We start from the raw sequence: 27,840 nt of genomic DNA, 5'->3' as shown, positions 1-27,840 counted from the left end.
GAGACGTTCATAGAGCAATATAGTTATACACTACAAGGTGTAACTAAACATAGTCATAATACTTAGGGTGTGTATGTATCACTTATATAGAGCTCATTGTGAAATTAGCAGCAATGAAAAAGGATTTTTTGTAATTTGTATGGGCAAGTACCTAGCGTCATGAATTTTACAATATAAAGGCTGAAAAAAATACTTTTCCAACGCTGCTACTTTCACAGTAAACTCTATGGGGATACTCTATTTCGCAGGGGACTCTTTGTTACACTCTGTAGAGCGGAATATAGGTTTTACTGGCTATTGGCTTGAGTAACCTACGCGAAAACTCCAACACGAAAACCCTTTTAACATTTAAACCTAGGAAGGTTTAAATGTTAAAAGGGTTTTCGTGGTTGGATACCGCTGTAGATCCTGGCGACACAGGAGATACAGTGGTGGGAATGTATGGTGGGCCAAAGCCTGTTAAAAAAAGGCTTCCTAGGTCATCAGGTCGTATAAGTGTGAAATAGCTAGCTGTCTCTAAAGTGACTTTACATCATAGCGGCGTTCTTTTGACCACGCGCCAAAAAGATATTTGTAGAGACGTAACTGAATGACTAAATTAAAACAGTAACTAAGCAAAACAGTTGTTTATTTATTTTTATTTATTTATTTATTTGTTTTGGAAAACCAACAGCTTATGTTTATAATAAAATAGAACCAATACTATATAAAAAGAAAGCCAATAACAGGTTTTCACTATTAGATAAATATAACATAGTTAGCAACCTCACAATATACCCACAACATTATCTACTGATACAATATTATATCCTTATTATGTATATATTTTTTCCTTATTTAATTATTTATACATGAAAAGTTAAATATAAATTTTTTGATATAGAAATCCTATCAGTCACATACTAAAAAACCTCTTATTATAATCCGATCGAAATTTAGTGCTTTTGGTGGTATAAGGATCTAAATTAAGTTCTTTGCAAAGAGAATTAAAATATCTGCTTGCTCGCACCAGGAACGAGTTACCTCTATAGTTAGTGCTGTAGGTTTCACAAGCAAGTGGATGATTGTATCTTTTTGATCTGGAAGGTACAGTAAAATTTATTTTTTGGAGAAGGTCTGGACAGTCAACCTCATTATTAATAATTTTCAGAATAAAAGTGCAGTCTGAGATTTGTCTTCGTTTAGATAATGGCAAAATGTGAAATTGTCTGCAAAGGGCAAGGTAGTTTTCTGAGTTATAAACAATTTTGAGGCGGTAACATAAGAATCGCAAGAATCGTTTCTGAATTTTTTCAATTCTATCAATGTACTTATTATAGCAAGGATTCCACTCTTGTGAACAATAATCTAGATGACTTCTAACGAAGGTACAGTAAAGTATTTTTAACGTTTTTGCTAGTTTGAGGGAAGTACTTACCGATGATTTTATCTATATGTTCATCAAACATTAGTTTTTCATCGTGATAGACACCAAGGTCACGCACGACATGACATCTTGGTATTACTTGACCTTTCAGAAGATATGTAGCAAGGACTGGGTTCTTTTTCCTGGAAAATGTAGTAATGGAACATTTAGAGGGATTCAGGTCCAAATTATTAGAAACACAGTAGGAATCTAGTCGTCTCAGGTCAGCTTTTAGCTTCTCAGTGTCGGCGAGCGATGAGATTGGCAGAAAAATTTTCATGTCATCAGCAACATAGAGATAACGGGAGCAGTGAAAGCATGAGTCAATATCATTAATAAAAATTATGAACAGGAGGGGTCCCAGTAGTGAACCCTGGGGAACACCATTAGGGATGGGAACCCAACTGGAAATGTAATTATTGATGACTACTGCTTGAGACCGATTTTCTAGGTATGAGCAGAACCAACGGAAAAGATTACCTCTTATGCCAATGTTAAAAAGTTTGCTTTTGAGTATTCTGTGGTCTATACGGTCGAAGCATTTGGAGTAGTCAGTATATATAACGTCAGTTTGATTGTTGTTACTGTCCATTTCATTAGTCAGATATTCGTTAAGGAGAATGAGGTTTGAATGTGTAGACCGACCCTTTAAGAAACCATGTTGCGAGTTGCTGAAAGAAGTTTTTAAGGCATTATATACTTGATTGTAAACAAGACGTTCAAATATTTAGGCAATAATACAGAGCTTAGAGATAGGTCTGTAGTTGGTAACCTGTGAAATATCGCCTTTTTTATGTATGGGTTATTAAATACTTATCATCTGGGTATTTTAAGTTTATGTCGCTGGGTTGATTTAAATAAAAGGTGCATCGATGCACGATGGTATGATACGTGATGAGATGGAAGATGCAACAACATGGTATGAACGATAGTGAAAATGAACATATGTGACACAGTATGGCTGATAGGATAGATTATAAAGCAAAATAATATATTTAAGAGGTAATAGTTAGTGACTGATATATTAAGAACAATGTAAATATGGATGTTAAAAATAAGAAATAAATCTAAAAGTAGGTACACTACAATTATGTGGTGGAATGAACAGTGAAGATAAAATTAATATTTTTTTGACAAAAACTTGTAGGTAAGCGTAACAAAAACAATTCGAGCCAGAGGTGCTCAACCTTTTAGTGTCATGCGATGATGAGTTACGGTTACAAATGTTTAAGTAATAATAAAAAGCATGAAGATTTAATGATATTAAGCTATAAGAATAATAACAATAAATTCTTCCGTCCCCTTGAAGATCGATACTAGATGGCATGATAACTATCTTTTTAGAAGCGGCAACAAAGTCTTCTTTAAGATAACGGTTGTGTAGTGAAACTATGATAGATTTAGGTTTCCTGTCGTTGGTGGTGGGTATTCTAGCCACATAGTTAATTTGGCCCTTGGTTATTGGGCATTTGATTAAATTGGCGATTTTCGAAACTAATGTTATTAGATGTTCAGAAGGAGCAGCAGGAACGTTTTTTATTTCGATGTTATTCGAACGAGATCTTTGATCAAATTCGCGGGTGAATCCCTCTAAATGGTCGATTCTTTTCTGAAGTGTGGCAAAGTCGTCACTCATTTTGGCCAAGTTCTGGGCGTCTTTTTCGACATTAGAAATCCTGTTCGTGAAACTATCGAAGGAATGTTGTACGAAGTCAACGGAAGCTCGCAGGTCTAGTAACTCAGACTTGATCGATGATAACGCAGCCAGGTCCGATTTGATGGTGCGAATGTCAGCGATGATGTCGGGAAGGGAGGCAGTTTGTGCTGTCAGACGTTTGAGCTCGAGCATCACAGCTTCCAGGTCCGCGGGCACAGGTGATGGAGCCAAGCAAGATCCCGACGGAATTGGGCTTGTTGCGCCACCTCTCTTGCAGCTTATACACCTCCAAGTAAACGTCCTATCCCCGAGTTTCCTGTGTCCAGCTTCGGTGATCCCAGAGCAGCGGAAATCAAAAACTTGAGAACAAACTCAGCATTTGACACCATCTCTGAACTCCTCATTGCAACGACTGCACTTAAACATGATTGAAGATAAAAGGTGTAAAAAAGGATTAGCACTACTGAAAAAACAGGTTAGAACAACAGAACAGGTTAGAACAACAGATGTTTGCGTGCGTTAGGTTTGCCGTCTGCGGCGCGACTGATCAAAATCAAAATATTTTTATTTTCGTTAAATTTATATTTGCAATGCGTTGGGGTTCTCCTTTTAAGTAGAACTTGTAAATAAGAAAGACCTGCCCCTCTATCATGAGCTCTTAAAGCCAGCCAGAATACTGACTGGCTCGCATTTTGGTACCATGACCTCTATTTTTTTTTTTTTTTTTTTTTTTTTTTTTTTACGCTTCACACCACGTCAGTCTGGCCCCGTGCTAAGTACCTAAAGGACTTGTGTTACAGGTACCAGACAACGGAAATATATTTAATACTTTTATACCATACATATATTTAAGATTTTTATTATATCATACACATATTTAATAGGTACACACATCCAGACCCGGGAACATTGAAAACTTTTTGTTCCGTCGGCGGGATTCGAACCCGCGACCCCCGGCTTGAGCTACCAACGCGCTCACCACTGAGCCACAGAGGTCGTCAAACTATTATATTTTCCAGCCAGTCAGTGGTCACGTGACACAAAACTCACTTCTCCATTGTTAACTGAGTAATAATTTCGTATCATTTGGTATCATGACAACACTTCTGACATAAGCTCACTTGCTTTTACGTCAAATACAGCAATTCAATAAACACCAACCAACGAGTAGCTTTTACTGAATAGTTTGCATTTTAGTAATTTTATTACATACTTTTTAGTCTTAAATTATATTGCTATTTAGTTGGTTAGTTACTTAATAAGTTATATTTTAGTCTATAGCATATATTTTAGTGAAAATAATTCGTTATTAAAACCAAAAAACTAAACATTCGAAGTGTCCAAATTTTTGGAAAACGATTAAGTATTCTCAAGTTAATCACGAAGTGATACATAAGTAAAGACGTAGAGACCTTAGTAATCCATTTAGTGTTAGTGAGGTTTCAGAATAATAACATAAGTGAGGTGTAGTATATTAGTACAATATACCTATATGTCTAGTCAACAATAAGGTTTGCATTTGTGCGATGAGCTAAGACTGCATTGATTTAGTACACAAGAAACACATACAAGGTATAAGGAACACAAGTGTTGTGTATAATTACTGTAAAACAAGTATGAATTTTCACCAAAAACCTACAGGTACAATCTTATAGTTGCATTGTAGGTTTTTGTGTTATTTCACAAACTATTTCCTTGTAAACCTGAAGTATTTTGGTATATGCATGATAAACACTGCACCAAAGAGGTAAATTCAATATTAAGTACTTACTTTTAACAAGAATTTTCAGAACACAACCTTTTAAACTTTAGATGTATGTACTTATAACATGCTCCGGATAAACATTGACACACCTAAACTAATAGAAAAGTTAAATAATTGATAATATCATAGAATCCCAATTAGCTAAATTCTCATATGAGCACTTTTTCATTTATAACTTCTTCTCTTGACTACAATATGGTATTATATGATGGGAATAGTGTAAATAACTAAATTTTACTCAAAAACAAAAACCTACATTATAGTACTTTTCCAAAAAAGACTTACTTAATAAGAATTGCATAACAAACATATGGAACTTATTGTTCATAAAACATAATATTATCATAGGAACATATATTATTATGTATTACCAAAAATACTTTTGTACTTACCTCAATAATAATAATAAGTATTAGTTTTATATTAAATTAAAACTTAAAATACATGAGGACTTACTATGTACTTCTTAGGAACCTATCTTAGGAGCATTTCGTACAATCTTTTGATTGCAGTAGGTCTTTGTGTTATTTCACAAACTATTTCCTTGTAAACCATGCATGATAAACACTGCACCAAAGAGGTAAATTCAAAGGTATTTGTTAGCGCCATCTGTATTCCGCTATTATGTCTTATACATTTTAATTCAAATTGAGCGATATTCCCCATCCTTTTCCACTGACGCCGTATGCACGCTACTGATTGGTCAAGACAAGTGGCGTGATCTGCAAGCTCCTGCGCTGACGAATCAACCCCCGAGGAGAATGCATTATGCATTGTCTCTTGAAAATCGTCGCTAGCCGCGTCCGCTCGCTCCTCGGGCGATATATCCGCTAATAACTTTAATCCTGTGCTTTTATCCGCATCGAGCGCGCTCGCTAATAACTATAAACTATAGATGAGTGATAGTGATTTGTGAAGTGCAGCAAAACCACATCCGAAGACAATTGAAGAAGAGACGAGGTCGGCGTCATCAACTCTCAGGTAGCGTGCTTTCTCCTTTTCCTTCTTCCAGCAATATCGCTCATATTAAGAGCTGGCGATTACCAGTTCTCCTTCGAAATACAGTCCACCTAAACCCTAAATTAATTATTTGCTTAATAAAGTAAAGACATTTCCGCAAATCGCCAGACACGGCCATATTAAAATCGGCCATCTTATCCCGACCGCACCATTTGGTAACGTCATTCTCACACATAAATTTTGGTCATTACGAGCCGGACATCCATAATATTAATTCAACATTATAGTGTCGCTAGCAAATTCCGTATTTCAAGCGCTTCATTTAAACTGCCTAAAGTGTTGCCTTTTATAATTAATAAATTACAATTACCGCATACCGCATACCTATCGCATTACGCATTACCGCAATTTACTTTAAATATTTCCCCGCATCTATTATTTTTCCGCATTATCTTTTCCCGCATTTAAAGTCACAGGATTATATTATACCCCGCACCGCATCGCGTACCTTACTTCCATACAAGTAGGTACTTAATATTTTACCGCCAAATTGCTCGCTGTAATTTGTACGTATTTACAAACCGCATAATATTTGTTTATACTCCCGCAATCTCAAGTATTTAATCTTTTCGCACATTTAAATAAATACTTAGGTACTTAAATACTTAGATTTTGTTTCACAAGGTCGTTAATAGAATATTAACATTTAAAAATGTCGAAAGTGTCGAAACAAGACAAACAGTCTGTTTTGAATAACAAAGAGTTAGCGATGTTATTAGCTAAGCGTAACGTTTTATTTGAGCGCATTCAAAACATTTACGATCGCTCGAAAACCGCTGAGTCATGCGAAGCTGATAAGGAATTATTTCTCAGTTCTTGCATGACGATAGAGGAAATTAGAACTAATTTTCATAAATTGTTGGACGACTATAACGCCGAATTACTTTCTTTAAATCCTGATTCCCAACTAGACTATCAAGCATACATGTCATTTGAAGAACTGTATTGCGTTATTAAACGCGTACAATCACGTTTGGAATGTAACTACGCTAATGCCGGCTCTTGATATAGGCGAACGCGTTGGCCAACGCGTCTGCAGACGCGTTGGCAGTGCGCTTGCAACGGCGTTTGTGAGTAATCCACACATAGGAAGGTCGTTCAGTATGCTTTGGATCGCGCCAATGTGCGGACGGATTCAAAATGGATGTTTAGTCGCTAACAGCTGCAGCTGTTTATTTATTCACAGCTTATAATTACTTTGTAAATGTGGACAAGAAAAAGTTTTTAAAGAGTATTCTGGAAATAAATAAATAAAAGGCGAGAAAACGTAACAAACAAAGAAATAAACTCACTTTTACATAATATTTTATAATATTAAAATAATATAAGTAATTATTTTATTACCTACTTATTATTTATTAAATTATTACATACAAAAATTATTACATATTATAATAATTATCATAATTATAACTCCGGGCAAACTGATCGCGCGGCCTATGTGTGGATGGAGCGCGAAGCTTGCGACAAATGTCCTTTGATCTTTTGCCGACATTTCCGACCCGCGCGGCAAGCTCGCAGATGCGTCGGCCAACGTCTAAATACCTACGGCCAACGCGCGAACGCCCGTTCTACACATTGGGCCAACGCGTCTGCAGACGCGTTGGCCAACGCGTTCGCCTATATCAAGAGCCGGCATAAGCCCAGCGACGCGGCACGCATCGATACAGTACGTATGCAGCCGAGGCTGCCTGCGATCGAGCTCGTGTCATTCGACGGTGATATATGCAATTGGCCGCTTTTTTATGCAAGTTTTAAATCTACTGTGCACGATAATGGCTCTCTGACCGACGCTGACAGATTGTACTATTTATTAGGTAAACTGTCGCCGAAGGCGCGGACCGTGTTCGCAGGAGTTACACCAAATGCTGAGAATTATCAAATAATATTCCAATCGCTTCTTGATAGGTATCAGGATACTCGCATCCTCGCATCTACGTACTTAGATCAAGCTTTAAATCTTAAATTGTCTGGACCCGCGTCAGTTTCTAGTTTCCAATTATTTATGAATAACTTTGTCACGGCAGTAAACTCTTTAAAAAACTTAAAATTAGACGACCTTTCAGATTTCATATTGCTACAACTCGCTTTGAAAAAGTTCGACCGAGACACTATACGTGCGTTCGAAATGACGGAGCGTAATAACAAAATACCTACACTCGATAGTTTCATTTCTTTTATAAGAGATCAGTCTCGAATATTTCTTAATACACAAAATATTTCATATAATATTTCATCTCATAATATCGGTAAACATAGTTCGAATAAACTACGAGGCGGTAATTCCGCTCCAAATCCGCAGTCGTACGTAACATGTTCAGAATCTATCAATAATAATAATAGTTTACTTAAATGTATGTGCAACAACATTGTGCACGATCACTTTTTTAAATGTCCCGCTTTTAATAACTTGACTCCGACCGCTCGATTTAAATATGTTAAGGATAATGAAGCTTGTGTTAATTGTTTAAGTTTAAAACATAAGATAAGCAATTGTTCAAGCACATCCAAGTGTCGTGTGTGTAACCAGCGTCACCATACATTACTGCATTTTAATAAAAATTCGCCGCGCAACATAAATAACAATCCAGTTTCTAGCGGTCAAGGTCATCGCGATAACGCTGCACCCGGGTGCACTGCGCCTAGTGATAGAAATTCCCAGCCGGAAGTATCTTTGTGTAGCACATTCGTCGCGCTGCCGGCGCGCACGCACGTGACCGCGCGGCAGACCACAAACAGTACTATACTTCTAGCCACCGCGCAAGCTATTGTTTACGATACGAGTGGATCACCGATAATCGTGCGTTGTTTACTAGATAGCGCGTCGCAAAGTAGTTTTATTACTTCCCATTGTTTCCGACGTCTCGGACTATGGAATAAAATGAAAAATTGTAATTTAATAGTTACAGGAATCGGTGGCTCGGAAAAACCGTGTAAGGGTTCCGTAGATATTAGAATATATTCGCGCCTTAATAATAATATTAATTTTAATGTTTCCTCGCTTATAGTGGATAGTATAACGGACATGTTGCCGAACGCTCATGTAGACGTATCCGCACTTACTCATCTCGAGAAATTGCCTCTCGCAGATTTAGATTTTGCGCTTCCGGGTAATATCGATATTTTGATCGGAGCTGCAGTATTCCCGCACTTACTGCTACCTAACATAGTACGCAGTGAGCAAGATAATTTACCTCCCGCTATTGAGACGGTTTTCGGTTATGTGATTATGGGCGCCGTGCCTACGTCACATAGTTCTCGTTATACTACGTCTTGCTGTTCTGTTCTTCAAGAAAATAACATTAATTCTCTCGTAAAGCGATTTTGGGAGCTTGAAGAGATTTCCGCGCCGCCCTCGATGAGTCATAAGGACCTCGAGTGTGAAGAACATTTCCGCGCTACTACTGTTCGCGATAACAGTGGTAGGTATATAGTCGCGTTACCATTTTGTGGTGACCCTTATTCGCTAGGCGATTCGTACGCCGTCGCTCTCAGACGTTTTCATTGTTTAGAACGAAAACTGAATTCGTCACCTAACTTACGCCGCGCTTATAATGACGTTATTCGTGACTACATCGATAAATATTTTTTGAGCCCAGTTGTGAGTGATAACGCTGACTGCGTTCCCGCATATTATATTCCGCATCACGGTGTAGTTCGCGAAGATAAAATTTCCACTAAACTCCGCGTAGTTTTAGACGCTAGCTGTCGGACTACATCGGGCCAGTCTATCAATGATATTTTGCATACTGGACCGAATCTACAGGGTGATTTATTTAACATAATAATAAATTTTCGTCTTTTCAAAATTGCTTTGTCAGCTGATTGTCGACAAATGTTTCTTAATATAGGCGTTCACGAATCTGACCGTAGATTCCAGCGTATATTTTACCGCTTTAGTAATGATGAACCTATAACGGTTTACCAATTTAACCGCGTTTGTTTCGGACTTAGGTCCAGTCCATATCACGCCTTACGAGTTGTGCGTCAACTGATTGCTGATGAAGGCGATGATTTTCCCGCTGCTGCGTTAGCAGCTTCTAAGTCTTTATTTATGGACGATATCGTTTGTAGCGTTATAGACACTCCGCGCGCAATTTCGCTTTGTGAAGAGCTTATTCAGCTTTTCAAGCGAGGCCAATTTGATCTTGTCAAATGGACGAGTAATTCAAAGGAGGTTCTCGCACACTTATCTGATTCTCATAAGGCTTCACCGGATATTGAGTTCGATAAGTCCATTCCGCATAAGGTCCTTGGCTTGCGCTGGGACAGATCGCAAGATAGTTTTCGCTTTGACGTCGCACTGCCTGATGCGAAGTGTACCAAACGCATAATGCTGTCCACAATAGCTCGACTTTGGGACATAATGGGTTTTGTGGCTCCCACCATTTTGTACGCCAAGCTCTTGATAAAAGAGCTTTGGTTGGCAAAGTGTGAGTGGGATGACGCACCTCCTAAACATATAGTCGCAGCCTGGAAGCAGTTTTGCAGCGAGCTTCCCAAGCTCAATCAAATTATTATACCGCGTCACTTAGGATTAGTGGATGGATGCAGTGTTAATTTAATAGGTTTCGCTGACGCTAGCGAAAGCGCTTACGGCGGAGTAGTGTATATGCAAGTCCGCAATGGCTGTAACTATTCTGTGCAATTAGTTTGTGCCAAGTCTAAAGTCTCGCCAGTCAAAACCATTTCGATTGCAAGACTTGAATTGTGTGCAGCCCTTCTGCTGTCACAATTGCTTCGCAAGGTCAAGGACACAGTTTCGGCCCACTACCCCATTAATAATATTTTCGCTTTCACTGACTCCAAGATAGTACTTGCTTGGATTTATTCTTCTCCGCATCGCTGGCAGACTTTTGTCGCCAATCGCATTACCAAACTTATAGAGTTTGTTCCCCCCACTTGTTTTAATCACGTCCCGGGTATTGAAAACCCCGCTGACTGCCTGTCTCGTGGAATCCCTCCAATGGCCCTTCTCGATCATCCCTTATGGAAACGTGGTCCACCCTGGATTAGCCATGATCCGTCAGAGTGGCCCATTGAACCCTATAGAGAGAATACAGAAGTTGAGGACGTACCCGAGCAAAAAATTGTCTCTCATCCCGTGGTCGTTGATGTTGCGCATTCCCCGTTTTATACACTCGCACAGCGCATATCATCTTGGTCTAAGTTGTTACGCGTCATCGTTTATGTCTGCAGGTTTCTTAGGAAACTACCTAAAGGAACTTTTGTTTCAATATCCGATCTGGAATACGCAGAACGCAAATTATTATTATCCGTACAGGCTGTTCATTTTAATAATGATATTCAAAGTTTAAAAAATAACTTACATGTTTCCCCCGCTCTTCTTAAACTTAAACCGTTTCTCGATAAGAACGGTATAATACGCGTCGGTGGTCGTTTGTCAAATTCAGACGAGCCTTATAACTATAAGCATCCGTGCATTCTTCCGCGTCATGATCATGTAGTCGATCTTCTTGTAGAATTTTATCACAAAAGGCATCTTCATGCCGGTCCAGAGCTACTTATGTCCTTACTCAGGCAAAAGTACTGGATTTTAGCTGCTCGGCGAACCATTCGCCAGATAATACATAAATGTAACACGTGTTTTAGATTTCGTCCGCGTCCAACTTATCCTCTTATGGCAGACCTTCCTAGCCAACGCGTGAACCAGGTAGATAAGGCGTTCACATTTACCGGTTGCGATTATGCTGGACCTCTACAGTACACTCCGATACGTGGTCGAGGTGTTAAAGGTCGTAAGGCTTGGTTATGCATATTCACATGCCTAACAACGCGCGCTACGCATATTGAGATTGCGACGGATTTGAGCACGGTGTCTTTTCTAGCCGCACTAAAACGTTTTCTTTCGCGCCGCGGCCCTATACAGTGCTTGTACTCTGATAACGGCACTTGTTTCGTGGGCGCTAATTCGTACTTACGCGATTTATATAAATTTCTAAATGAAGAATACCGCACACGTCTTCAAGACGAACTTTTGACCAATCACATTGATTGGAAATTTATTCCGCCTGCCTCTCCACATTTCGGGGGATGCTGGGAGAGCATGGTTAAGGTAATAAAAACGCACCTCTTTAAGGTTATAGGTCAACAAATTCTTTCTTACGAGGAACTTTTAACTGTCCTCGCTCAAGTCGAGGCATTGATAAACTCGCGTCCGCTTACTACGTTGAGCAGCGATCCCGCTGAGCCTTCTGCTTTAACTCCTGCGCACTTCCTAAACACAGTGCCATTGTCGTCACTACCCGCTCCTGAAGCACATTCATCTAACATGCTTCAAAGACATACACTGCTCGACAAGCTCGTGCAGTCATTTTGGCGGCGCTGGCGTTTAGAGTACTTACATAAGCTGCAGACTAGATATAAGTGGAGTAGTCCTGCTTCGCCTATACGGGAAGGAACGTTAGTTATTATCATTAATGACAATTCACCACCGCTTTCGTGGCCACTAGGTGTCATCGAAAGGTTACATACCGCTAAAGATGGTACAACTCGCGTTGTGACTGTTAAGACCGCGAAGGGAAGCTACGTGCGCCCTGTTGTACGTCTCTGTCCATTACCTACCCAGTGAGATCTAGTTGTAACCTAGATCTCCTTCCTTTAGTTTATAGGTTAATATAAGTAGGATATAATTCAGTAAATTGACGGTAATGCGATAGTTTACTTACTTAAAAAATATACTACTATTTTTCAGTCTTTTTTTAAAGGTAACCCTTTAAGGCCGGGGGAATGTTAGCGCCATCTGTATTCCGCTATTATGTCTTATACATTTTAATTCAAATTGAGCGATATTCCCCATCCTTTTCCACTGACGCCGTATGCACGCTACTGATTGGTCAAGACAAGTGGCGTGATCTGCAAGCTCCTGCGCTGACGAATCAACCCCCGAGGAGAATGCATTATGCATTGTCTCTTGAAAATCGTCGCTAGCCGCGTCCGCTCGCTCCTCGGGCGATATATCCGCTAATAACTTTAATCCTGTGCTTTTATCCGCATCGAGCGCGCTCGCTAATAACTATAAACTATAGATGAGTGATAGTGATTTGTGAAGTGCAGCAAAACCACATCCGAAGACAATTGAAGAAGAGACGAGGTCGGCGTCATCAACTCTCAGGTAGCGTGCTTTCTCCTTTTCCTTCTTCCAGCAATATCGCTCATATTAAGAGCTGGCGATTACCAGTTCTCCTTCGAAATACAGTCCACCTAAACCCTAAATTAATTATTTGCTTAATAAAGTAAAGACATTTCCGCAAATCGCCAGACACGGCCATATTAAAATCGGCCATCTTATCCCGACCGCACCATTTGGTAACGTCATTCTCACACAGTATTACTTTCTCAATAACAAGAATTTTGAGAACACAACCTTTGAAACTTTAGATTCATGTATTCACGAATAAATATTAACACACACACATACACCTAAACTACTAGAAAAGTTAAATCATTGATAATATAAAATCCAAATTAGCTAAATTCTCATATGCACTTTTTCATTTATAACTTCTCTTGACTTCAATATGATATAATATACAATGGGAATAGTCACTAAAACTCAAAAATATAATCCTACATTACTTATAGTACTTTTTCCAAAAAGACATAACAAAAATTGCATAACAAACATACTTATTGTTCATAAAACATAATATTTTCATTGGAACTTATATTATTATTACCAAAAATACTTTTGTACCTCAATAATAATAATATTAGTTTTATATTATTACATTAAAATTTAAAATACATGAGGACTTTAATAAGTCCTCATGTATTATACATTTTAAAAAGATGTGGTCGTTTTAGGGACCTATCAGACAGAGTGGTCATGCGTTGAAGCATTTGCGTTGGTGACTGAGGAGCAATTCTGACACATTCAGAACTCCTCCTGTGTGAGTATATAGAGATACTCACACGGGAGGCATTCTACAACATAATACAACACAAAGAACACAAAACCCTTGACCGCTCTCTGTCTGAGATATCCCAGGCAATTTCCCATAGTTGCAACTTGCAATGCAGTTTCTAATTGTTATTGGTTTGCCAAATAAAAGTCTGAAATTATAATATTGTTTTTATCTTTCATCAAAAGTTTGTATTTGAACTCCTTTAATAATAATAAATTAATATTTACACAAGGGATATTTGATTCATCTTCTTTGATTTTAAGTGACAAGACCTTGTTTAAGATTTCCGCTGTATAAATATTTTTATAAGTATAATATAAAAGAGATTTACCACTTGCCTATCTGATACTAGGTTGATAATAAGATGTAAGACAAATATAGTACCTATTGATGAAAGCTGTGTATGAATATGTATCTAAGGTAGGTATATTTAAGTGAGAAAATAAATGAAAAAACATTTAAAAACGAGTATTTATTAAATTTCTTTTAATTAAAGCTTTTGAGTGAATATATATTATCTTCCTAGGACTTTGTCATCATTACACTTGCAATTCTTTATTATAAAATGTAGTACTTATAGTATCTCAGTGTTAGCAATCATCCTTTATCCTGAAAAATATTTGGTTCAGCGTACACAATACTAATAATGTAAAATGCCTTACAAGGCACGAAAAGAGGATTATTAAACTTATAAATTGCCTGTTTATGTTACAATAATACCTATTTGAAAGCTCAAAAAAACGTAGGTGTTCAAGAATGAGTTCAAGTTCAACAAACTATGTTCAACTCATGACATCAACTCTGTTGTAATGCATGTAATTGTAATCCACAAGTTTGATGCATTTCTAAGACTTTTTTATGGTAGATTATTTAGCGTAGGTATCAAATAGGTATAGGATATAATAAACTTATCAATTTCTTGCATATAACATAATCTCTATAAACTTAATAACAATATCTAATTATCTTTTTTTTTGTCTCCTTCTTCTTCTTTTTTTTAATTGCCGACTCAGTTGCCAATGTCAGAGAATTCTTTCTCCTTTAAATCGCTATGCTTGTGATAATATAAACATGAAGGAGTGTTATTTTCTCAGTGTTTTCATAAAGGGCTTATAAAATACCAAAAAAATATAAATAAAACCATTTACACATTTATAATAATTACCTTTAAATACAATAAATCGGTGCAAACGTAACTATTCCTACATTGACCACGTTATATATTAGAAAATAGTATATTTTATAATAAAAAATATCAATTTTTTTTAAACTATATTTTCATCTTGATTTACAATTTTTCCGTTAGTCGTTATGGCTAAGCCATTTCAATATCTAAAAAAAAAAACAATTCCGTGAGTCAAATTTGACGTTTGTGTTTGACATTTCTTAATCCAGTTCAGACTTCAGAGACGGACTTTGCTCATAGTTTGAGTGTCGCTAACAAGCGTTTTTTTTTCTATTTTTATATTTAGTTGTGATTTTTAGGATAAGAGGAGATTTTTTGTTCAACTGTTGATTTATCTTATTTATACTTTGTGTTGTCTATTATAATTTGTTTTTGTGGAGTAGTAAGTATTTAGTTTTTAGTCATTGTTTGTTTTTTAGGTTAGGTAGTTTTTTTAGGTTTTAAGATGGATCTGGACACAGATCCTCCTGACCCTGGTGGAGGTAACAGAAAAAGACCCAATAATGATGTTTCTGAGCCAGTGGCAAAAAAAATTAGTAGTAATGCACATTCAGTACCCTCTATTCAGCTTCACTATGTGAACCCTGAGTTTGCTGATAAAAAATTATATGGTTCCGATGATGCTGCGCCGTACATTGTGCAAGTGTCAAAGCCAGAGACTGATTCCATCCTAAGTCCAATACTATTTGGCCAATTTTTGTTCAAAAACAATGTTCATAGCGTTAAAATGGACGGTATTAAGAGGATTGGACGTAATCGTATCTCCATCGAATTTAAAACCCCACAGGATGCTAACTCTTTTATCGATTTGCCTGCAGTAGTAAGTGCTGGATATACTGTAGTGATACCCTCATACAGTGTATCCCGTATGGGCATTATTCGCAATGTCCCTGTAGATTGGTCGATGGAAGAGCTTGTAGAAAACCTGCAAGTTCCAGTTGGATATGGTAAGGTAGTGAAAGCGCGTAGAATGAGTCGCAGAACCTCGAATGAGCAAAATTCCTCCATTTGGTTACCTACCCAATCAGTGGTCATAACTGTTACTGGTCAGAAATTACCTACCCACGTTTATTGTTTTTATAATTCCCTACCTGTAGAAATATATAAATTACCTACAATCCAATGTAATAACTGTTGTCGCTTTGGCCATGTCAAAGCACAGTGTAGGTCCTTACCTCGTTGTTACAAATGCTCGCAAAAGCACGAGGGATCCACTTGTAATGCTTCAACTTTTACTTGTCTGCACTGTGGTGGCCCACATGCAGCCAATGATGTCTCTTGTCCAGAGTATTGTAGACAAAAAGAGATTAAATTGGTAATGAGCCAGGAAAATATCCCGTACATGGAGGCATCAGCTAGATTCCCCCATGTAAAGAGGTCCTTTGCTGATTTGGCCAGAACTTCTCCCTCTGCTTTTGCAAGTATTTCCAGACAGACTGACAGACTGACTAAATCCCCAACAACCACATCCTATAGAAAAACTGTTTATGTTCCCCGTCGCCCCATTCCCCCTAGGTCCCCTGGTTATGACCACCAGGCTCATAGAAACCTAATTGAAGAACCCATTTCCCAGGCTCCCAATGGTTGTGCATACCCTCTTCCTTCTGAAATTTCCTCCATTTCCCCGAATGATAACCTACTCGACAACTTGACCCTGTTCATGATTGACCTCATTTCGAGATTCAGTGACTCATTGCCAAATAAAACTTTGGCTAACCTGACCCAGCTAGCGAATTTGTTACCTAAAGATGGCTTACACTGTGATACAGTGGAACGGCCGCAGCATAAGGAATAAAAAACAAGATATCCTTAGTTTAGTAAACTCTTATAAGCCATCAATTTTTGCCATCCAGGTAACATGGTTAGCACCTGATTCCCGTTTCCGGGTTCCGGGTTATGCCTGTTTCCGGGATGACAGATCTGATGGTAGAGCTGGAGCAGCCATATTTGTTTCCAGCCGTTGTACATATTCTGTATATTTACTTCCTGTACATAGTAGTTATTTTAATATTGTGGCTGTCCGTATTTTAGATATTATTTTTATGTCTGTGTACATTCCTCATCCCAATTCTTCCGTATTTTCTGAACTTTCTTCTGTTTTATCGTCCGTTCCTTCCCCCATGATTGTGTTGGGCGATTTTAATACCCATCATGCATCTTGGGGTTCCCATTACAATGATAGTAATTCCTCCTTCCTTATTGATCTGGTCGATCATCATAACCTTGTTATCCTAAATGATGGAACTCCCACTCGTCGGGTATCTCCTTTGCAGAATCCGAGGAGCGTGGTGGATCTGTCATTATGCTCCCCATCCCTCTCTCCTTCATGTTCCTGGACAGTCCTTCCTTATTCTTATGGTAGCGATCATTTTCCCATTATATTATCAATAACACACAGACAGACTAGACAGATACTTTCATCCCCTTCTTCCAGACTTAAATTCAAAACAAATAATTTAGATTGGACTCAATTTGCTGAAGTTACTGATACAGAGATTGTAAATACCAATGACAGTGATACTCTTTTATTATATCAGCATTTGAAAAACGTCCTTTTATTGGCTGCGGATAAGACCATTCCACGTAAATCAACAGGCTTTAATAGAACTCTTTCTCCTCCATGGTGGGACTCAGAGTGTACAGCTGCTTGTAAACGTCGCAAGGATGCAGAGAAAGTGTTTTCGAGGTCAATGACTCTGGAAAACTACTTGAATTATCAAAAAGTAGCAGCGGAAGTGCGACGTCTGTTATCTGAGAAAAAGAGGGATGGTTGGCGCCAGTTTTGTTTAAGTCTTTCCCCTTTGTCTCGACCATCGATGGTCTGGAAAAATATAAGAAGATTTCGGGGTTCATTAGAAAGCAATTATCAACAGTCTAATGACCCAACTGAGTGGATAGATGCATTTTCTCAAAAACTGGCACCACCGTCAGTTCCATCTTTTGATGAATGTCAGTTTTATGTATCTTCCAGTCCATCAACATCTTATTTAGATAGTCCATTTACTCGGGAGGAGTTTCAATTGGTTTTAGGTTCATTAAAGGATACTAGTCCAGGCAGTGATGGAATACCTTACTCTTTTTTAGGCAACAGTGGTCCGATTACGCAAGAAGTATGTCTAAATGTTCTTAATCGTATTTTCCAATCTGAGATTCCTCCTGAGGAGTGGAGGACGCAAATAATCATACCTATACTTAAACCGGGAAAGCTTAGTAATGATCCATCTAGCTACAGACCCATTGCTTTATCTATAACTCTGGCAAAAATTTTGGAACACTTAATTAAGAATAGGTTGGAATGGTTTATAGAAAGCAAGGGCATTTTATCCAAAACACAGTTCGGTTTTCGAAAGGGCTATAGCACTATGGACAGTCTGGGTTCTTTTGTGACTGATATTCGCATAGCCTTTTCGAAAAGAGAACATGTGGTGGCAGTGTTTCTTGACATAGCATCCGCTTACGACAATGTTCGTCTTCCAATACTCAGGCAGAAATTGCTCAATCTGAGTATCCCGTTGAAGATGACGAATTATATTTGTAATTATCTATCATGTCGTTCTGTCGTGGTTTCCACACCAAATTCAACCTTTCCTCCCCGTATAACGTATATAGGCCTTCCCCAAGGATCTCCCCTCAGTTCCCCCCTTTATGATCTATACACCCATGACCTAGATTTATCTGTGTTAAGTTTTTGTGAGATCCTACAGTTTGCGGATGATTTGACAATTTACATTGCTTCGAAGGATATTACCGAATGTGCTGCCCGTCTTAACTCTGCCATTCTTTACCTTACAGAGTGGATGGATAGACACGGTCTAAGTATCTCGGTTCCCAAAAGTTCAGTGGTGGTGTTCTCCCGATCTAGAATTATACCTCAGGTTGATATACGTATTCAACAACAAGTTTTTCCGGTTAGTGATAAAGTGAAAATTTTAGGTGTCTATCTGGACTCAAGACTGACTGGCGCCTACCAGGTTGCTCATATTTCGCAGAAATGCGAAAAAAATATTAATGTTTTGCGATCTCTCAGTGGTGTATGGTGGGGTTCTCACCCTTCTACTCAGAAACTTTTGTATAATGCTCTTATCCGCAGTCACATGGATTATGGATCTTTCTTGCTGGAACCGTGTTATAAAGCTCCGCTAAAGGAGCTAGACAAAATCCAAGCCAAGTCTTTGAGGATAGTAGTGGGAGCAATGAAGTCAACACCAATCAACGCTCTTCAAGTTGAGTGTGTTGATCCTCCACTCAATATTAGACGGCAATATCTTGCAGATAGGTTCCTTTATAAAGCTTTTCAAAATTCTTCTCACCCCCTTTTAGGCAAACTACATATTCTAAATCAATTGACCTCTTCATCTAATTATTGGCTAAATAAAGATCCCCCTTGTCTTTTGGTCAGTTACCGTAAGATTACTCAAGTTCCTTGTCCAATTTTCCAGTGTAGACTTAATCCTCTCTATTCCATTCCGTATCATGCCTTAACAATCTCTCCAGACATAATTCTTGACCTCCCCATAGTTAAAGGTTCCTCACTAGCTAACACTCAATTTAAACAGGTTATTGATTTGCACTATAGGGATTGGCTGCTTATTTTTACAGATGCATCTAAACTTTCAGTGGATGGTTGTGTTGGAGTAGCTGTCTGGATGCCGAGAATTAATGTGATCTTGAACTTTAAATTACCACCCATTACTTCAGTATTTACAGGTGAGGCACTTGCCATCTTTGAGGCACTTTCGTTTGTTGAGTCCCATGGCCTGAATAGATCACTTATTCTTTCGGATTCCAGAAGCGTTTTAGAGGGTATTTCAGCCAACCAGTTCCGCTCTAAGTCTAGATTTCCATTGATACTGAAAATAAGACAGTTACTCCTTAAGTGTCGTGTTCAAAATATTCAAGTTAAATTAGCATGGATTCCTGGTCATAGTGGAATTACTGGCAATGAGAGTGTAGATGCTTATGCCAAAGCTGCCATAACATCAGGTGCACTTAGTCATTATCAACTCTATTGCCATGACTTAATTCCAGTAGCAAAATTTCACCTTTCTAGCAATTGGAATACAGAATGGACCAGTTCAAGTACCACCAAAGGTAAACACTACTTTGATATTCAGGGTAGTGTACCTGTTAGACCATGGTTTTTTAAATACTTAAAATGTAGTAAATCAGTATGCTCGACAATTTGTCGTGCTAGGCTTGGACATTGCTGTTCACCAGTGTTCCTTGCCAAAATTAGGGTTAGGGATAATTCTCTTTGTGAGTGTGGTTTAGATGAGGGGACCTTAGATCACATTTTCTTTTGTTGTCCTAGAAACCAATCATCCCTATATGACTATCTTCCCAAATCCATTCCTCGCCCTATCAATTTTAAATCGGTTTTATGTTATGTAAATACATCTTTTATCGAGATTTTGTGTACATATATTCGTGATAACAATATTAAATTGTGATGTCTTTACTAACACTTGTTTTTGTTTTAGGTAAATCAATTTGTAAATAATTATAATTCACGTAACTGTACCCTTGTTGCTTTACCAGACCTGCATTATAGAGCAAAGTCTTTCTAAACCACTCTGACATTGGCAACTCACAGAGATAGCCATTTAAAAAGAAGAAGAAGACTTCAGAGACAATTATTACAGGTTACAACCATTCAGAAGTAAAAGTTGTTATGATGCGAAAAAAGAACAATTTACTTTACAAGTGTTTTCTGAGCTGCGCGGATTAGCTCAGGTTTTGACAAAGTTAATGATCAGGCCCCAGCTCTTTTAGTCAGACACGTTACATTTATCTTTACAGTGATTTATGCTTGTTTAAAATATATATATGTGGCAAGCGATTATTGTAAACGCTAACAAAATGTATGCGTATTATGTATGTAGCGAAGCGATAACTTATGTAAACATAAGTTATCGCTTCGCTAGCGAATACTAATGTCACATTTTGTGGCGTTGGAGTTGACGTTTATGATAATCGCTTGCCGCTTGTCTAGGCCCATCTGTACCCTTTTTAGGTTTGTTGTAGTAGGGTAAAAATCAACCTACACAAAGAGGTAGACGCTAAACTAACTTAGAAACACAAAAACAAAGTAAAAATATTTAATAACAAAATGCAACCGCATCGAAATAAAAGTTACATTGTTTTCTGCTGCAGACTGTGCAGTGTGCATTTGGGTTTCAAACAGATCGGATAGAAAAGATTGGACTCGAGCCAAACTCGAATATTGTCTTTAACGTAACCGATACGCTAGAAGGAGGTGCCAAGTGCCAACTTCTTATGCACAATTTTGATTACATTTTTCGGTTGTTAGAGATTTATGAGCTATGGCAGCATAATGAAAAACTTAACAACTTGGCAGTGATGCAAAAATATTTAATAAAATATACATGGTTATGTTCGTATGTTATTATTTTATTAATTTTTAAAGCGCTAAAAAATAAGTTTTTAGCCGATTTCCAAAAAAGGATACTATGATACCTTTTTGACTGTCATAAAACATAAAAAATATAGTTTGTAATGAGTTCTGCGATAACTTTTAGGCAATTTTTAAAGGGTGGTGTAATCAAAAAAGAATCAACCCCAACCTAAAAATAACTTAAGTAACTTTTAAAAAACAGGATATTAAAGTGCATTTTAGCCCGGCAAGTACAGTTCATACAATGTAAGCACATGCAACATTGTAAGAACATTCTTGCGATGGTCGCCATACTAATTAAACTGATGATTTCAATTAATCAATCATTTAGTTACGTTGATAAACATGATCGATCGATAATAAACAAAATCACTTGCCTCATGAATTATTATACAGTATGTTAGTTTAAACACGGTTATCCTTGAAACCATCAAATGAGCCCGTCAAAATGAACTATTTTTTATATGAGAACAATTCTGGGAACTCAAAAAAAAATGCCGTCTTCATACCCATACGGATGCCCGGAATCCGGATGGGCAATTTGTATGGGTATGAAAACGGATTTTTTTGAGTTCCCAGAATTGTTCTCATAGAAAAAGTTGTTCATTTTGACGGGCTCATTTGATGCTTTCAAGGATAACGGTGTTTACACTAACATATTGCATAGCATAAAAAAGTGTATGTTTGTTACCTCTTTTGGACACAATACCTGAACTGACACTAATTTTTATTAATTTAGCACAGATATAGAGTAGACTACGGGGGAAAAGGGTACTTTTCTTTTGAGGGAAAAATTATGGGTCCTCCGTCTCAGTCCGCGAGATTCCGCCAACGTCTATAGGTACCTACCTAGTTTAGTTACAAAGGAGACCGTTTTCATAATATTGTTCTGCAAATCGGACGAGTATAGTTGAACCTTAAAACTTCATACCGGCTTACTTACAAATAGTAAATCAGGCTTAAGATAGCATTACGAATCTATTAACACTAAATTTAGGTCTTACTTTGTAACCTAGACTCATAACTAGAGCCGTAAAATAAAGCTCAAAGTAATTTTGATCGTGATATTCAGGCGTAAGATCCATTATAATATAACTTTCGAATTTCTAAGGACGGCTCATTAAAACAATAACAATAGCAACACCAGAAAGAGTTGAAAATTGGCAGTAGGCTACTTATTCGTAGCATTGTGGAAATATAATGTGAAAACTAGATAACTAGGTAACTGTACATTTTTCCGGGTCAAAAATTATCCTATTTCCTTTCCCGAGACTCAAAGTATCTACATGCCAAACAGCAAAGATTCAGCGGTTTGGGGGTGAAGAGGTTGCAGACAGACACACTTTCGCATTTATAATATTATATTATGGATTTAAAACTTTAGGAATAACTGCCAATTGCAATTATTCCTGCTTAAGAAGATTTTTATCTTTCTGGCGTTAAGCAAATACTTTAGGCCCATAAAATTAAGACATCCTTAAAAAATAAATTTTCGTTAACCTTATTCGCTGACGAAACACTAAAGTTTCCGAAATATCCGGCCGAGCCGGCCCATTCGTGCCGTGGCTACATGTATGTAGAGAGGAGACAAATATCAATTAGTATTCGATTGCGATCACCGTGATAAGGCCGGCGAGGCGTCAATCAGAATGGCCGACAAAGCCTTAAGACGGCGCTGGTCTGACGAGCGTTACGTTACAACGTTCGAGGAGAAAATTAATTAGTCGTAACCATAAATAAATGTCATTCCTCAATGTCATTCCTTCTTAATTCTCCTACTTTTCTATTGAATACACGCAAGTTTGTATTACGGGCTTTGATTTTGCTCAGTTAGAGGTACTTGCGGCTACTTTTGACAAGGCAACCCAACATTAATCCATTCTATACGTTCTAAAGATTATTTTAAAATATATTTGATCGAAAAAAACGATTCCTGCAGGATTTCACGGTCGGATCCAATACTATTAGAAAAGTCGTCCTGTTGACAGTTAGCTCTTTATGTTATGGGAAAAAGTATTCGATATTATTTACAAGAGGCCAAGTTATATCAGTTGTTAAATACAATTAAAATTTTAAACTTTGTCGCACGCATGTGAAAAGGCGTTAAAAATTCGATCTTTAGAAGTTTAAATATTCAAAGAAATTCCAATTAAATAAAAAATGTTTACGTAGCGACCTAGATACTTTTAATGAAAATCTATACGACGCTAAAATCTGGGTTAACCATGCTAATGTTTATATAAAATCCTCAACAGTGTGAAGTCGACCAGTGCACCCTTAACATGCTATCTGTAAATGGCGCCATAATATTGTAATTCATTTCTAACAAATAGCTGTTAATACAACACTGAAAATATTATCGCTTTATAACATGCTGGCCCGTTTACTATATAAAATAGTTTAACAAGCGTTTACTGGCAAAGTGTGATTAATGTCATATTCTAGTAGCAAGTGACAACTCCGTAAGCTATACTTACTTTACTAGGTACTTTAGAGCTTGGAAAACATGGTTCATCAGGATTCGAACTTGAGACCAATTTGTCACAACAATTAACTGTAAAGATATATTGCTATCGCGTACCTGTATAAGTTTAATCATTCATGCAATTATAGCAAATTTTAAATGCTACTAAAAGAAACAAGAAGCGATGAGGCAATGTAGGTACGATTTTCTTCGCGCAGCTAACACTCTCCAACTCTATTAACAAGGTTAGAAACCTTATATTATTTTATATAGCACAAGGTTGCTAATAGACAAAAATTGTTAACTTGTTAATAGACAAAATTATATACTCTGTTTCAATTTGTTTAAATATAATTATTGTAAACAAAGCACAGGCGGCTTTAATAATGTCTTATGTCACGTATCAAGTTCTGAATTAAAAATACAATGGCACATTAATTGGTAGAGTTAAACATTAGGATCAGAATAAATTGAATCAAGATTAGCGAATGCTATTATTCGACAATTTACTATTCGAATAATTCGAATATTTTACAAAAGTTTTCGAATAATTCGAATATTTTACAAAAGTTTTCGAATAATTCGAATATTTTACAAAAGTTTTCGAATAATTCGAACATTATTCGAATAATTAAAATTTTTTGAAAAATGCTGAAAATTCTGAACAAAAGTAACAAAAAACTTCGTACAACCATGTACAACCTTTTTTGTTAATACTACGAAGTAAGCAATTCTAATTTTTACTTTTATCAACATAAATCTTTGTAAATGACATAGTTAATTTTTATCGTTAAACACTTTAAAAATGTATATTTTAAGGTTACAGCTGGGCAATAAAAGAAAGGCTGTAAAGTGTAAACCGTTTTTGATTGTAGCACCTTTTACTTTTCTCATGTGATTATGCTTTAAAGAAGTCAATGGACACAGATCGTGAGTGACCATTAATGACGAGTGACGATACTGAAATCCATGACAGAAAGGAGTTTATAATATCTTCATTTTCATGTCTTTAGGCAAGATTGTTATTTTGCCTAAAAACATGCAAATGAATTTATTAGACGTTTCTAAAACATGGTCAACGGCGACGATGAATGGTCGTATACTCATTAGTTAGACTAAAAACAGATTTATACATATTATAATATTATCATTAAAGATATAGAATATTCATAAATAATATTATTTTTCTAAAATAAACTTAATTATGTTCTTATTCCATGTTAACTTTATGTTTGATAGCATTTGAAACAAAAATAAAAAATATTTTTACTATTCGAATTATTCGAAAAATAATCTGGCGAATATTCGAATAAAACGAGTATTCGAATATTCGAATAACATACCTTAATCAAGATAGAGTTTAGTAGATATTAGTTACCTTTACCGAGTTTACAGATCAGAATCAATAGAATATACAATAGGACATTAATTTAGTAGCACCAATTTTTATTTCCATGTAAATTGGTAGTATAGCAAGTTAGCAACTAGCACATTGCTAGCAGTGTACAGGCAGCATTATAGCCTATAGGCCGGCGTCGCGTGGGCGGAGGACAGCGGCGCCGCAAATTACACAAATTGCGATAACCCGCGGCGATACGATATCGCCGTCGATCAAAACATCCATTACAAACTAGATTCCACTCACACACGGAAAATACCGTCCATTATAGGGCATACACCGAAAATATTCCAATCACAGAAGGAATAAAAAGTATAGACTCATAGGGCCGTGTTACACTGACACGAGTATTGGCGAGACATTGCTCTCGGCCAATAAAATTGGCCCGTAGAAAGAGTGGCAGTAATTCATACAGTGTGAGTCTACAATGATTGTCCTAATGTTTTAGGTATAGCCCAAAAATGTTCCAATCACAGACTGAATAAAAAGTATGGCCCGAACGAAAAAGTGTGAGATAAAGCAGTGATCCGCAAACTTTTCCGTTTTCAAGATACAGCTAGAAAAACAAAAATTTTTGGAGGTCCGTTACAAATCAGTCGGCGTGTATGCTCTGGTCCGAATTCCTATTCTCTTCGTCAATCGTCCTGCCTTTTTTCTAATAAATTAGGAATATGTAGGTACGATGACATTTTTGAGGCACACCAAGTACTAGGAAAAAAACAGTATTAACTAAAGAAACATAAACAAAAATGTTTAGTTAGTTAATGTTGCTATTATTAAGATGTTGCTATTGAGATTATTTCTTTCATAAATTGAAACAAAATAATAATCTTGCAAAAAATTAAAACAAGTTAAAATGCTATCGACCAAAATTCCTAGAATCATAACGTTTGCAAAAATTATAAAATAAATGTACTTTTTATTAATAATTTTATCTATGAAAAAATGGATTCGAGCAAAAATAATTGAGGATAAAAAATATAATAAACTAATTACATAACAAAAACTCTCTTATAAGCAGGTATGCCATAAAATTTGTATTTAGTTAAATAATTAAAATTGTTTTCTTTGAACAAAAATATGAGGGCACGTACAAATTTGTTTTCGCAAACTTTCTTCAAAACGAACACACGTTTCATAATAATTAAATTACCAACAATTGTCTCTTCATTATAGCTACAAACTTTCTTAATTATTGAAACTCATTAAGACAACAATTTTATTTTATTACAATTAATTAAATTTATCAAAGAACAATTCTCGGAATTGAGAAACCCCGAGTTATCGCAAAAGTTACTAAGTGTCTCTAAAGTTATCAATAGATAGAACATTTCGGAAAGATAATATTTTACTATTAATGTAAGAAGTTAAATGAGGATTTATAGTACTAAGCCTTTAAATACTTTAAAACTTGTTAGTGATAGCATAATAAACAACGGTTTTGAGAGTTGAGCTAAGAAGACTTACTCCGAACTCTACATTAAGTATTGACTTAGTATGCTAATTCTGTCTAACTCTATTAAACTAGCAGACTGCTAGAGATCGGTCCGGTCACACGAACACATCGAAATATTTTATTCATTGATATGTGTATTGTCTGTTTTATTCATACGCTAAAATACCGCAAAATAGATATTGATCACCGCAAAATAGATGATTGACAAATCAAGCAAGCTCGGAAGATCATCGTGACACTATTTAAACCAAAGGTCCAACTTTTCACAAATCGAGTCTTCGTTTGTTTGTAAGGCTGCCTCGCGTAGAATGAACAATCGAACGAAGATCGAAAATCCGAGAATATTGTCCCCTGGCATATTACGTCATCAGTAGACCGAAAATCAACATCAACATGTTGTGACTTTTGTTATTCAAAACATTTTAGTTAGTGCTTAGTAATAATAATACCCCCCACACCAGTTTCGGTGACGGTGGCCGGTTTCATTGAAACCAAGCCAGTTACGCAGGAGTAATTTTATAGTGCCCAATTATGTGCGCAGTACACAAGAGCACTCTCTCTGCCGCAATAAGAAAAAAGGCGGCTAAGTGATATTCGCGTATTTTAGGTTTGAGTCCACTGAACTAATTTCAGTGGACTCAAAACCTGAAAATACGCAAATATCACTTAGCGGTCTTTATATCACTTAGCGGCCTTTTTCTTATGGCGGCAGCTCTATTCCTTTACTCTCATAACCCAGTGGGACGGAAGACCGACACGACTGGCGAGAGATCAGGCGCAGGACCGACTTTTTACATACCCATCCGACGCATGGTCCATGGATCATCTTACTTGTCAGATAATCAGGTGATCACCCTGCATTGTCCTAACCAAACTTGGAAATAACGTCATGTTTCCAACGCGGGAATTGAACCCACGACGTCCGAGTCAAGAGCCACGCTCTTAACCACTGGACCACAGAGGCGTTAGTAATAAGTAACTAATGTAATAGAGGTAACTTAATTAACGTTACTTAGTTACGAGTTAACTTGAACCCGTTATATTTGGATTTTTTCTCACTTTCACAAAAACCAACTCTAGCGCAAAGTTATTACAACTGGCAACAGTCCTCATCAAATTATTGACACTAACAATTCCTTATGGGA

At 37.0% G+C, this 27,840-nt stretch overlaps 2 protein-coding genes and 1 long non-coding RNA gene across 9 annotated transcripts in view; 1 reads left to right on the top strand and 2 right to left on the bottom strand.

Moving 5' to 3' along the window:
- The window catches only part of LOC121735454 (dual 3',5'-cyclic-AMP and -GMP phosphodiesterase 11-like), a 248,934-nt gene that overhangs the window by 39,211 nt on the left and 181,883 nt on the right, over nt 1-27,840 (bottom strand). The gene's annotated exons all lie outside the window — the stretch shown is intronic.
- LOC121735461 lies at nt 82-20,003 on the bottom strand. The gene is made up of 3 exons (XR_006036861.1): nt 19,732-20,003; nt 4,104-4,107; nt 82-92 (listed from the first exon to the last, which is right to left on the bottom strand). It is a non-coding gene; the product is annotated as an uncharacterized LOC121735461 (long non-coding RNA).
- On the top strand, nt 15,270-27,418 carry LOC121735456. The gene is made up of 2 exons (XM_042126293.1): nt 15,270-17,065; nt 27,408-27,418. The coding sequence occupies exon 1, from the start codon at nt 15,407-15,409 to the stop codon at nt 16,754-16,756; it is 1,350 nt and encodes a 449-aa protein (XP_041982227.1). The 5' UTR covers nt 15,270-15,406; the 3' UTR covers nt 16,757-17,065; nt 27,408-27,418.

This window comes from Aricia agestis, chromosome 17 (assembly GCF_905147365.1).
Source record: "Aricia agestis chromosome 17, ilAriAges1.1, whole genome shotgun sequence".
NCBI classification, from domain to species: Eukaryota; Metazoa; Arthropoda; class Insecta; order Lepidoptera; family Lycaenidae; genus Aricia; species Aricia agestis.
The sequence above is the reverse complement of the archived record's forward strand: the minus strand, read 5'-3'. Positions and strand labels throughout refer to the sequence as shown.

Coding starts and splice junctions, on each gene's coding strand:
- LOC121735456 (XM_042126293.1), top strand. CDS start 15,407: ATGGATCTGGACACAGATCCTCCTGACCCTGGTGGAGGTAACAGAAAA.